At 36.2% G+C, this 14,554-nt stretch overlaps 1 protein-coding gene across 2 annotated transcripts in view; it reads right to left on the bottom strand.

The window, feature by feature from the left end:
- Positions 1-6,680: 6,680 nt before the first annotated feature.
- The window catches only part of TRIM23 (tripartite motif containing 23), a 59,729-nt gene continuing 51,855 nt past the window's right edge, over positions 6,681-14,554 (bottom strand). For both annotated transcript variants that reach the window (XM_027863408.1, XM_027863409.1), the window contains exons 10-11: positions 9,408-9,532; positions 6,681-8,539 (exon numbers count right to left, since the gene is read on the bottom strand). In XM_027863408.1, coding sequence (XP_027719209.1) covers positions 8,360-8,539; positions 9,408-9,532 — 305 coding nt within the window. In that variant the 3' untranslated portion in view covers positions 6,681-8,359. The remainder of the gene's footprint in view (positions 8,540-9,407; positions 9,533-14,554) is intronic.

Raw genomic sequence — 14,554 nt, 5'->3', positions numbered from 1 at the left:
TATCTGTCCCTAACCTCTCTGCTGACCCCCAGTCTCTCATCTCCAACTGCTTTTCAGACATTTCGAAATGGATGTCCCCCAGGTATCTTATGTCCAAAACAGAACTCAGGATCTTTCCTCCTCAATGCTACCCCCTGCTAAGTTTCCTAATACTGATGAAGGCAACACCATTCTCTTCAGGCTCACAACCTAGGTGTCATCCTTGTCGCATCACTCTCACCCTGGGCCTGTATTTGATCTGTGGCCAAGGCCTGTTGATTTCACCTCTGCACCTTCTCTTCTCTGATTCTGACACCATCCTGGTACAGGCCCTCATCACCTCATGCCTGGACTATTGCAAGTCTGCTGGTGGGTCAGCCTGCTTCAGGTGTCTCCCCCTCCTCCATCCATCCATCCTCCAGCCCAGCGATTTTCCTAAAGCAAAGGTGTGACCATGTCGCCTCACCACCCTACTCAATGAAGTCCAGTGACTCCCTACTGCTTTCAGAATCAAAATACAAAAAGCTCTTTGGCACTCAAAGCCCTTCATAACTTAGACCCCTCCTACCTTTCCAGTCTTCTTATACCTTATTCCCCACCACCCACTTTTCAGTCAAGTGACACTGGCCTTGCTGATCCACAAACAAGACACTCCAAACTTTCAGCTTCAGGCATTTTCTCTGCCTGTTGCCCATACCTGGAATGTCCTCCCTCCTGTGTTCCCACTGCTGACCTTCCTGGCTTTAAGTCCCAAATCAACCGAAGTCTTCCCCAACCCCTCTTAATTCTAGTACCTTCCTTCTGATAATTATTTCCTATTCTGCATGTAGCCTGTTCACACATGTTTCCTTGCTGTCTCCCCCATTAGATTGTGAGCTCCTTGAGGGCAGACTTGTCTTTTGCCTTTTTATTTCCCCAGCTTTTAGCACACTGTCACATAGTAGATACTTAATGTGTACCAACTGACTCTAATCGTACTAGTCCCTTAAAACAAATAATGAAGCCCATTTCCCTTCTCTTGAAACAAAGGTGAGATTATATTAAGACAATGTAATGTACACACCGTTGGGCATATTCACTGTATCCACCATTTCTGATAGAGAGGAAGAGTTCAATTTAGTTCAATTTAGGGTGTGTATCTTTAAATGATGGCACCAATATAAGGCACCAATAAATTTTGTTTTGACAAATCTAAGTTTCAAGAGATTTTTTTTTATTCTGTAAGATAAATTTTGTAAAATAACCTGGTTCACTTTTTTCTATTCCTACCAAATTATTTCTAAAGTACTATTATCTTTTAAGAAATGTACTTGAGTTTGAAAATCTCTTGGCAAAGCCACATAGACTAGCATTTCACATTTGTTATTTGGGGGTCGGTATTATTAAAACACCATTTTGATAGGTCCAGAGACCTATATTAAAGTCAACTCAATATTGTAACGAGCTGTGTTTACGTTAAGCTTTATGTAGATTTTTAAAATTTGATTTATTGCTTGATAACTTTATTATCAAAGGTAATAACACAGTATAAGTCATAATATAAAGCACGGATTTGAAACAAAACTTAAAGAACTACCAGAATTATACATTCAAATGAGTGTCATTCCACAAATAACCTTAAAATCTGTTCAATTCATCCCTTAATCCCTTTGGTTCCAATTCTGTCAACTGTACCTTGACTATCTTTCCTACCGCCTCCTCTCTACTGTACTGCCACCACCCAAGTTTGTGAAATCATCATCTCCTACCTGTGCAGCTATTACTGTGGAACAGTCTCATTACTGGTTTCCCTGTGCTGGTCTCTCTCCCCTCTTCCAGTCTATCCTTCACAGATGCCTGTGCATAGTTAAGCAAAACAACTTCATTGACCATCCCAAAAGCTATGTTTCCTTTGTAGTGCTCAGGTCTAAGCACAGTGTTCTGCTCCAGAAACTTTCAGTGGCTACTTATTTATCGACTAGAAAGTGGAACCTCCCATACTTGGCATTTAAGGCCTTTGAACATCTGGTTCCAATTTACCAATCCAGCAGCTAAACTGGACGACTAGTAGTTCCTTTTCTTATCCTGCTTCTTCTCTCTGAGTTCATGAAGGCTGTTCTCCATCCCTGGAATATACCCCTTTACTGCAGAAATCCTTAATTTCCTTTAAGGCCAAACTCAGGAACTCCCCCGACAATGAACATTCCCTAATTCCCTGAGCTTTCTCTCTTCATGCTTTCCTTTAATACTTTGGGGCTCCCCTTTACCTACATTTAACTCTTGGGTTTATACATGTCAGATTCACACATCTAGCACAAGTTCTTAAAATATAGTTAAGTACTTCCTAAGTATTTGTATTGAGAGGTACTACATGTATTCCAGCAATGAGGCCTGTGGCCACCCTGCCTGTACCACAGTCAAGTCATTTAACCACTAGTCTTCAATTTGTCCATGTGTAACCTCACACCTCTGCCCTGCCAATGACATACTGTAACAAACGATCTCCAAGTCCCCTTCCAAATCCTATAATCCTATTCATTCCTTAGACTACTGTGATACAGTAGAAAAAAACACTAGCTATAAAGTTACACAGTTGGGTCCAGATCACACCTGTCATCTTTTACTGCTGTGACCCCACAGACGTTGATTGGGCTTCAATTTCCTCATAGGTAAAACGGGGTGTTTGGGTTACCTGACCCCTTAAGGGCTACTAGCTCTTAAGCTTTATGATTAACCCGATGTAGAATTTTGAAGTATGACTACCAGAAGGCAGTTAATAAACTGCCAAAATAACACCTTGTTTTGCCTGTGATACAGATTAACTGAATTTTTCACTTCATAAAAAATACAACTATTCAAAGAGATAAGCATGAGCATAAATATCATGCTAATAATTAGCAAAAATGATCCAATCTGGCATCTTTCTCATTAAAACTTCCCAGTCTTTTCTTATTTTCTTTCTTTATGGCTTCAAAGAAAAACTTTTAGTCCTTTTACCTTCTTGCTTTTGAAAGCATGGAGAACATCCTTGTCTCCTCTATTTCACTTTTGTCCTTCTACAGAATAGGTGCAAGAGAAAGCAAGTCTGCGTATGTCATTTCCTTCTATTATTATCATTATCACATCCAACTTATCCTTCATTTTACATACATTAGTATTTTGCTTAGCAAAGCCCACATAACTTAAGCTCACTAACTGCTTTTCAGTGCATAATTATTTTCTAAAAGAATTTGGATCTTTTATCAGAAGAGAATGTTTTAAACCAGAATTTTGAACAGATTAAAGACTGGTTTATTGACAGCCCCTTGTGCTTTTCCTTCAGTTTGTTTTACCTGTATTCCTCACAGAATTCTGTCTTATTGCAAAGTGGCAAGCACTTACTGATTTCATCCAGGAGTCATTCATTTTAATTTTTTTGTGACATAATAAAGCACTTATATCAATATTCACCTTTAATACTAATAATTTTTTTGGCGGGGGGGGGCAATTGGGGTTAAGTGACTTGCCCAGGGTCACACAGCTAGTAAGTGTCAAGTGTTTGGTCTGAGGCTGGATTTGAACTCAGGTCCTCCTGACTTCAGGGCCAGTGCTCTATCCACTGCGCCACCTAGCTGCCCCTAATACTACTAATTTTAAACAAACTACAACACAAACCAATACATTTCTACGTAGTTGTGAGCTATGTTACTCAACTGGCTAAGCCATGAAGGAAACATAGTAAATTTTCTATGACAATGATCTTAAATACATCCTAGCCAACTACACTTAAATTAAGGCCAACTGAATCTCTGTGGCCAGGATTTTAAATTGTTCTGGTAGCACATCCCTATTTCTTAAACTCAACTATTGAGTTAAAAAACAAAAATTGAAAGATGCAGAAATGGCTTCCACTTGATTACTGATAAAAAACAGCTCAATGCATTGTACTATCAGCCACATTTTACAGATTCTAAGGCTGAGCATCGATTCTGCTAAGTTCTTATGTGTAAATAAAAGTCAAGTGTGGGCTGAATTTCAATTTCTATATTATGAGAACCCTGTTTTACACTGCTGTTATCTGTAATGTAGTGTTTATTATTAGTTTCAGAATACATTCCAATAAAAAACATCGGCTATGTAACTTAGGATTGGTGCTCTAGAACTAACTGGAAGGGACTCTGGGGGCTGTCTAGTCCAACCCCTTTATGTGAGAGGTGAAAAAACGGGCCTCAAGAGATTAAATGACTTGCCCATGGTCACAGTATGACTGATAGAGCTGGAATTTGAACAAAGTTCAAACAAATCTAAATTTAGGGCTTTTCCACCGGACCACAAGGTGTACTGGTCACTAATACAGTAAAATACACACAAAGACAAGTATTAGTAAGGATGATTTAAAATATGGTTATAATCAAATATATTAAAAAGCTAATGTGTAATATTGTTTTTAATGACAGCATTAAAAACAAAATCCATTTTTTTTCTATCTTTTAATGCTTCATAAAAACACACTAAAGTCTACTGCAGATGTGTATTTGTACACATTAACAACTCAGCTTGATGGTATTAAAAGTACATAGAACTACCCTGTATTCAAATTGGTCTTGTACAGCAGAGGTGGCAAATGCCCTGCAAACTCCCCCAAGTACTGCCTGAACCAGATGAAAATGTAATTGGGCAATGTTTAACAGTAAAAGAAAATACAGTGCAACATAATGTTACTTCATGGTTTTCTAAGTCAATATGTGGCCAGCAGTTTGACACCACTGTTCTTGAGGAACAAAAGTCCTTAAACTTGTAAAAACCTACATTGTTGAATACACATGTGATGTTTCAGGGGACAGAGGGTGAGGTTGGACCTGTGATTTCATCTACATGGGGGGAGCATAGAAAGATCAGTGACTTACCTGTATCCCGTGTTACCCTCTTAGTGTCCCAAGTCACTACTCAGAAAATGACCAGGGCATGGTAACACAGCTCGTTATGTTTCACAGGCAAGCCCTGAACCCAGATCTTCCATGCCTCTGAGACTACCCCTATATCTATTGGGCCTTTCACAGTGAAGATTTCAAATATAATTAATTTTCCCACTATGATGAATTTGAAAGAAAAGGTCTCTTTACTCCTAGTCTACTTGACAGCAATGCTTCATATATATGAAAGATCATGAGATATACAAAGATTATATATGTATATTTATATATTAATCATATAAAGGAGCATAAGATCACTTAGAATCATAGACTGTCAGAGCTGTAAGGCAACACAGAAATCCTCTAGTGAAACCCCATATTTTATGTATGAGGGGTCTCAAGGCCCAGAGAGGTCACATGCTTTGCTTAACCATACATAGCTAATTATTGGCAAGCCCAGGACTAAAACCCAAGTCTTCTGACTCTAGGCTTGTATATGCAGACCAGCAACTCACCTGGTCTCTTTTTTTTAATAAACAATTACATTAAATTGACTTGAAAATTGCAAAGTAACTTATGTGCTTGTACTAAAATGTTTTATTTTAAGAAAACTCAGTGGGAAATATGTAAAATAATAGCCACAGCAGAAGAAAATCAATCATATTCAAGGCTTTCTTGTGCTTGATGAAATATCATTTTTAGGAATTTGAAGTCTGGATAAAAGGGCACCTGTGAAATTTCATTTTCCACCACACCACAATATCAAATGTTGGGAGCTGCCTGCTTTTGAAAAAATTTCACAGGACACAACTATTCAATGATGCTGTTTCAGGAAATAAGTGGAAATTAATTGCTTTCAAACTGAATAGACATTAAAAAGTTTAACTGTATTGATGAAAGGCAGTATTGTCCTGTAAAGAGTATTGTGCTTGGGTTCAGAGGACCTGGTGTCAGAGTCCCAGCTCTGCAAATTATTGCCTGGGTGATCTGAAGCAAGTCACTGAACCCCTCTGGATTTCAATTTACTCATCTGGAAAACAAGGGGATTGGATAAGGTATTCTCTGCACATCCTTCCAGCTGTCAAATCTATGATACTATGATAAAATAGAAAGGAAGGAAAGGTGAGGGCCAGGAAGGGTTGGTGTGGCTACAAGGGTGGAGATGTGTGTCTTACATCATAAACATAATCTTCAGCAAGTAATGTAACTTTCCTGGGTTTTAGTTTCATCTGTAAAATATGAGATTTGGAGTAAATGATTTTTAGACATGGGAATTTTCTGAATCTATGATCTCAATCTCTAACCAATACTAAACACAAAATTTCAACTTTTCTCTCTGATACTTAAACTTACCTTGCTTTCCAAACTACAATATACAACATAGGAGTGATATTTTAAAAACCAAAATATTTAGTAGTGCAATTTTTTTAGGCAGTGAAAAATAACTAGACTATATTTTCCAAAAGATTACCAGTAATTATGATAAAATTAAGTTTAAAATATATCTTTAAAATACAAACCCCCAAACCCCAACACTCCCAAAATGTAGACTCGATTCTATTTTAAGCATAAGAAAACCACACTCCATACCAGAGACTATAGTCAGTAAGATGCTAGGACTGTGAATTACTAAGTTAAAGTTAGTCAAACAAATATAATATACAAGTAAAGCAGTTCATAGAGAATAATAACTTATACAAAGAAAGTGAATAGAATAATACAGAAAACAGTTTAAAAGCTCATAGGCAAATGCAGTATTTTCACAGTTATTGGAATCAGTCAAATATTAAATAATTTACATTTTATAATAATACTTTTATGCACACATACTACACTTATAGCAGAGCATTTATTTTGGGCTGACAAAGTAAAAGATGAAATACGGTTAAATATTATTTACACATTTCCAGAAGCTCTTAAAAACCTCTAAGTGTTTTGTTTCTTTAAATAATAAAAACTTTCCTATTTTTATGCAAATAAAAATATATTTTACATCAATGAAGGAAAAAAACAAATTGCTACTTAAAGGTCACCATTTCGACCTTAAGTCATTCACTTGCAATTCCTATTCATGGAAATTGCACTTAACATATTAGATGGAATAAAAATAAAACTTCATCCTAAAAAAAAACCAGGCAGGGCTATGAATAGGCAAAATAACTGATGCAATGACATATCAATCCACATACATTTTTTACATAATGAATCATGCTTGCATAAGATAACCTTAAAATATGAAAAACTGGAGGAAAAAAATCCACAAATTTTTTAACTTTTACTCAAAACAATGCATGATCAAATTAGATGTAAACATTTTAACTTTGTATCTTTTTTCTTTGCATTTTCTACATGCTACATCCCCCACATGTTAAATTTTCAAGCCCTTTATTGTTAAATAAACAAGAGAGTTGCCCTTATTATACAATGCTGAGAAATGTACTCATACTGAGAAAATATTCACTTAAACATACATATTTTGTGATTTGAACAATTTCCCATGCTGTAAAAGACTTTTTCCTAAGTGAATTCCTAAATATCTTTTCATCAAAGCCCACTCTGGTTCCATCTTTAGTTTCAGTAAGTTTGCTACATTTTTAAAAAGTCATGACAAAAAGCAGCTTACACTGACAAGTGCTACATCAAAGGTGCAAGTTAGTTTTTCATGAAACCACTAATGGCTTAAGGGATATTGAAAACAGAAAGGACCACCAACATGGGGCTCTGTCCTAGGTAAGCAAACAGCTTACCTAGGTTCAGGCCTGACAATGGATCTTTCATAATCACAGATGAACTGAAAATCATCTGACCTTCACAGCTTATTATACATACATACTATAACCCAAACAAGTAGTCCTGGTCTACAGACTACGCAGATAAAGTTTTATTAAGTCTCACTGTATTATAATATAAAGTATTATACTTTAGCTTAGGTTTTTAATAAAGAAATAAGTATAAAACATTTTTATAACTTTAGAGTTTAATTTTTAGAGTTAAAGGTTTTTTGTTTCACTGAACATAAAAAAGTCAGGTTGAAGAGTCTTATTTCAGTGGAAGGTACTGTTTGCTTTTGGTCTCATTAAGTCACTCCTCTTTTCAGGAGTAAGACAGTATGAAAATTAAATGAAAAGGCAATTTTAGAAGAATAGCTGTACTTTCCTAATTGTATGACTAATGTTCAACGTAAAAAGAGAACAGTAATCTAATGTGTAATTTAGCCTTCCTCCTTTTTGTTCCAATATACTAATAGCGAATGCACTGAAAACTCAAATTCACCTAAAAAGATGTGAATTCAAGGTACCCTTATAACCAACTCAATCTACTAGGGAAAACATTTCAGTTTACTCTCAAGAGTATAAAAAGGAACTGAATTCCCAATGGAAGATACAAACATTTTGTTCTGTAAACACAATCCTAGATTAACTGCCATCTTCGAGATGCAGAACTTCTTACAATCTGTCATGTGCAAATAACAGTTAACCACAAACTTTAAATAATGGCTGTATATGATTTTAAGCCACATCCAGTACACCCGCAGCCACAAGTTGCCTTGAAAGCCAATCCAGTCCTTCATACAGCCCCATCCCGCTCCGTGCATCACAGCCCTGAATATACCAGCTTCGACCACAGCAGAGTTTATGTAGACTAAGAAGTTCTGTTATTTCTTCTACTGAAAGTGCTCCTGCAACATCCTGTAAGAGATTTATAAATGTTCTGATGTTAGATACATTCATATTTTCTAATTATTTTTGTTTTAGTCAAAGCTTATTCCAAATTCTAAATCCAAATTTCATAAAAACTAAAACTACAAACAGATTCACCATGGCCATGATTTATTACAATCAACTGCATTACAAAGCAGGAGAAATTAAGTTTTTTGCCAAGAATAAGTCAAAAAATATTTAAATGAGCTTGTTGAAATATCATAAAGCAGTTAAGATTTGAGTTCTTAAAGTCTTATATACCAAGAAATTAGGTGATATAATTATGATTTACAAATTGTGAAGAAAATTTAACTAATAGATTTAAAAATAATTGAACTTGTAATGGAAATCAACAATAGCATTAAACTTTAAAATAAGAAGTTGCTGTATTATTAAATGTTTTGTCTCCCTGAGTTCCAATTTTAATAATTTAAGGACACAGTTTCATAGAGGATAGGAACCCTTCCAATGCTGTCACATACATGATTTTCATGCGTTGCTATGGATGAAAAATATGTATTCTATATTAACGAACCTGCTCATTGGTAAACTAATCTGCTTCCTGAGGATGACAGACACAAAGTTTTCTTTCTCAAGGCCCTTTGAATGTCTGGCAGAGCCTATCCTATCAAGTTTGCACTGTGGTTACCAGGCCTTTGAACATCCAGAGTTACATGAAAGCCACCATGAACACCAGAGAAAGATTTTAGTGGAGGAAGCGGTTCTTAATTTCGTTTATTGAAAAAAATTCTTTTTAACTCTTCCCAACTACCTTAAGGCACTGAATCCCTAAAGTCAAAGGAAAATGTTAAAAGACAGAAAGAAAAAAAGTTTCCACAGCTAGCCGTCTCCATACCTGTTTATTTGCAAATATCAGCAGCAAAGCATCTCTCAGTTCTTTTTCCGTTAACAACTTTGCGAGTTCACTGTGTGCTTCACTTATTCTGTCTCTGTGACTACTATCAATAACAAATACAACAGCTAACAAAAGAAACACAAGAACATTCACTTAAATAAATGTAAAATATTATTGTCAAAAAGTAACTGTAACTAAATGGGCCAAGTACTTTAACACCACTTTCTGCTTTGGATCTGAATACCACCTCCATTTGCCAGATAAAATATATTTCAGAACTTATCAAAGCTAAAGTTATTGCAGTCAATAAAACTTTGTGAATTATCACACAAGAAATATTTTCTACAATATTCAATTCAAAAACACTTCAAAGCACTTTTAAAATATCAAAAACACAACCCTAGGAGTGAGTCACCCAAGTCTTGGTTCCTGCACTAATTAACTGTTGTGACCTTGAGCAAACCACTTATTCTTACTTCCTCACAACTATAAAAATAAAGATGTAATAGATCAAATCTTTGCCTTTTGAAAACTAAAATTGTATTCTTCTATTTTTGAAAATTGATGATATCTAACGTAATAACAGAGAACAAAATTCAGTTTCTGGTATTCTCTAATACGGGATAGGGTGCCAGCTTCAAAGCCAAGAAAAACTGGGTTCAAGAACTACTTCTGACACACACTGGTTGTGTGACCCTGGGCAAGTCATTTTAACCTCTCCACGAAATTCACCAAGACTCTAAGTTGCAGACAAGGTGCCAACTTGAATTGGTGGAAGAAGTTAACTCACCAAGGAGCTTCAGATCAATGAAATCACAAGATCAGTCCCTGTTCCTGACATGAAGATCAGTATGAAAAAGTTCTTTTTTTATGGTACATCCTCTCTCCATTATATATACTTGTATAGGGCTGTGATCCACTTGACTTAGTTTGTTAACACTCAGATAAGGAAAGCAGTGAATAACAGCAACAGGTATAGGTTTTGTAAGAACAAGTCATATTATATTAGCCTCCCTTCCCTTTATCATAAAATTCCTAGTGGTTCTCAGAAAATCATAAAAGTGAAAAGGACTCTGAAGGCCATTCAGAAAAACCCTTATCTTAACAAGAATCCCCTCTGGGTACAACATAACCAATAAGGGGTTAGTCATCAAGCCCTTGACTCAGGGAGAGGGAACCTACCGCCTCCTGAGTTAGCCCCTTCCACTCTGGGATCAGCTATACTTTTTTAATAGACAGTTTTTCCTTGTATCACACTTTAATCATTTGCCTCTGCATTTAATAACCACTGCTCACTTCTGATTCTTCTCTGGGTTCAAATAAAACAAGTCATATCCCTTCACCACAGGACAGTTCTTCAAATATTTGAATACAGCTATCAAGAACCTCTAAAACCTCTCTTCTCTAGGAAAAAGATTCTGAGATCTTTCTGTCAACTGTCAATGAAACGAACTCAAAAGAATTCAATATCCTTGCTGCCCTTTCCTGGACGTTCTAAATCTTATCAATGTCTTTCCTAAAATGTGGTGTGCACAACTTATATCACAATGGTACAGATGAGACTGGAACAAAGCAGAACACAGCAGTGCTAGAGGATGTCCTAGTCTTAGAAGCTTGAGTTCTCTCAATTTAGTCGAAAATCACATTAGCATTTTTTTTAGCTGCCATATCAAGCTTTTAATCCACAAAACCACCAAGATCTTTTCTAAGACAAACTGCTATCTAGCCATATCTCCCCCCTCATCCTCTACTCATCTTATTGTTTTGAACCCAACAACAACACACTTTACACTTATTCTTATTATGCCAGCTTATTAGTGTAACCCAGTAATCCATGACATTCTTTTCAGATCCTATCATCTGGTATGTCAGCCGTTGCTCAGTTTTGTCATCTGCACATTTGAAAAGCATATATTTACATTTTTATCCAAATCAATGACAAAAACGGCAAAAAGAACAGGGCCAAGCACAGATTCTTGGGTCACTGAATTGGAAAATTCTTTTGACTGTTAAACAACTATTCTTTGGGTGCAGACATTCAATCTGATCTGCTACAGCAGGGAGACATCGCCAAGATTACTTTGGTAATGACAGGAACAATGGAAGTTCAGAAGAGGAGAAGTAAAGGCTTCTACTGGGGTAGTAGCACAAAGTATAAAGAAAAGATAGATGATCTTAGATCTAGGTAACAAATAATTAATCCTCCTTCCATCCTCTCTCAGCAGAAAGACAGGAGTATATGGGAGCAGAACCATGTCGGATAACAGAATCTTAGATTTAGAACTGGAAGGCACCTTTGAGGCCATTAAAATCAACTCCCCTCATGAAGATGAGGAAAATGAGGCTCAGAAAGATTAAGTGACTTCCCTGCCAAGTACCATGCAGCTAGTAAGGGTCTGGTTGCTATGGTTTAACTATTTTTCTTTATTACAACAGAGAGTTCAATTCTGAATGGAGGAGATGAGGACACAGAAAGGCATACCTGGAAATGATTAGAATATAAAAAGAAAAATCATCAATAAATTTTAATGTTAAAAAAAAGACAAAGGGTAGATGTAGAATCCATAGCAAATGGCAACCAAATGCATATGAAAGGTGAAGGGGATGGAAAAGTCAAGTGTGACTGAGAAACAAATATTAGGACACAGAAAGTCTTAGATGGAAGATCAATTTGGCTTTGGACATGTAGGATTTTACCTGTAGCACAAAGTCTAGGTGAAGATATGCTGCAGATAAAGAATAGCTGGTTAAGAAGATGCTAGCTGATTAGAACTACAAATACTCTTTTGATTTTACTTAAACTATTTCCTGGGAATACTGGACGTGTGGGGGGTGGGGTGGTTTTGTTTAGTGGATTTGCATAAGCTACATGTCAAAACAAAAAAGTATCAAAATTGAGGGGGAAAAAAGCTAGTGTTGGTATATAACTACTAAAATGAAATTCAACAGAGATAAATGTAAAGTTTTTACACTTGTAGCAAAAAAATTAACTTCACATGTGGTCAGATAGTAGTCTATCTAAAAAAGATTTGGATGGATGTTTTAGTAGACTGAAAGCTCAATGGGAAATCCAAAGTGTAAAATGACTGCTAAGAATGCTAATGTGATCTTATGATGTATTAAGAGAGAAAGTATATCTAGAAAAAGAGTTTTTTATAGTTCCACTAAACTCTGCCCAAGGTGAACCATCCTGGAATAGGAAGAATAAGTTGGAAAGTGTTCAAAGAAAGGCAACCAGAATAGTAAAGAGCCCTAAGATCAAGGCTCATGAAGGAATTACCAATGTTTGGCCTCAGGAACAGAAAATTTGAAAAGCCATGATAGCTGCTTTCAAGTATCTGAAGAGTTATAAAACAGAAAATGGATTAAAACTTGTTCTGTTTGGTTCCAGAAGGCAGAATTAGGAGCAATGGCAGCAGGCTGATGCAAGAAGGCCAACTTAGGCTTAATATGAGTAAATATTTCCTAACATTTAAACATATCCCAAAGTGGAATAGGCTATCTGAGGAGTTATTGGGTTCCCTCTAATGAGAGGTCTTCACGCAAAGCTTTAATTGACCATTATAAGGCATAGGATAGAAGGGAACCCTGGTGAAGTAGAGTTTGGACTAGACACTTGAGTGCCTTTTCAACTTTAAAGGTATCATGATTTGGAATGAATGGACCTATGTTCGAATCTTAGCACTGCTAAATATTACTTCTATGAGAGGTCCTTAAACTTTTTTTGAGTCATGGACCCCAGTCTAGTTCACAGACCACAGGTTAATCGGTATGACCTTGAATAAGTCTTTCAACCTTTTTTCAGCTTCAGTTTCCCACCTGCAAAATGGGATACTAGAACTAGATGATTTTTAAGGTCCTATCTAGTTAAAAATCCTGATTTTATTATCTCATATCCAATAGCTTATCCTCTCAATTGAATAGGAAGTGAGGTTATCTTCTGAGAAAGACTGTTAGTAATAAAAGATAAGGTCTTGAGGGAAAGAGTCACTTTAGAGATTGTGACAAAAAGATAAATAAAAGTATGGTCAACAACAATAAGAACCCAGATGAGATTAGGTAGCATGAATCTGTAGTGGACCAACTCAGCATAGTGTCATGACTTTCTCCAGGAGATTTTCTATTACTCAGGAAAGGAAACAGAGAAAGCAGATAACAGAAGTCTTTCAAGTTTGGGAATTAGCAAGTTAGGAGTACGTCAATCATGAGGGATTCAATTATGGAGGAGTGTATCACTGAAATGGATGATGACTGTGAAGGGAAGGCAGTGAAGACAGAATAAGTGATTGATTAGGAAAACAAGGAAAAATTTAAGGACCAGAGATCATGATCAGAGCAAAGAATAACTTCACAAGGAATAAGGGTGTAGGAAAGGTTGAAGGGCAGGAAACTGTGGCCACAGAGGGGAACTGCAGAGAAACATCTTGAAAATGGAAGTTTTATGTAATAACTAGAATATATCCACCTTTATGAGTGACAGGAGTATAGTAGAATCTTGAGTTACAAGTCTGAGTAAGCTAAGGAGCTAAGGGAACTGGGTATTAAAGGAAAGAACAACATGATATTAAAGTTGTCAAAGACAAAGGGCAAAAAGGAGCCAAGTACTGAAGATGCTAATGAAAGTGAAAGAGTGTACTAACATCGAGCTAAGAACTCCAAATGGGAAATGTAAATAGAACACTAATTAGAAAGTCATTAAATTTACTTAGGGTCCTATTTACACTTAGCTATAATAAATTCATCAAGTATTTAAATGTCTACTATGTGCCAGGAACAGGAGATATAAAGACAAAAACAATATAGTTCCTATGAATGAATGCATGTATGAATGAATAAAAATTTATTAAGCACTTAGTGTGTGTCTAAGTAGTGTGTTAAAGTGCCAGGAATAAAAACAGAAAAATTTTTAAAGTCCCTGCCCTCTAGAAGCTTATACTTTAGTTAGGGGAAACAATATATAAAAGAAAGTTCAGCAATAAGACGATGGAAAAACCCAGAAGTCCTAAGGCAGGAGTTATTCAGTAGATGGCAAAAACCCAGGGAGCCTCAGGTTATATCAATCAGCCAGATAATTGTGCAGTCATGAGGAGATAAGGCAGGTCAGATGGTAAATCCCGGAAGACCTTAGGATGCACTGGCACGGCAAA

The sequence above is a fragment of the Vombatus ursinus genome, unplaced genomic scaffold (assembly GCF_900497805.2).
Source record: "Vombatus ursinus unplaced genomic scaffold, bare-nosed wombat genome assembly UNPS02014772.1, whole genome shotgun sequence".
Classification (NCBI taxonomy): domain Eukaryota; kingdom Metazoa; phylum Chordata; class Mammalia; order Diprotodontia; family Vombatidae; genus Vombatus; species Vombatus ursinus.
The sequence above is the reverse complement of the archived record's forward strand: the minus strand, read 5'-3'. Positions and strand labels throughout refer to the sequence as shown.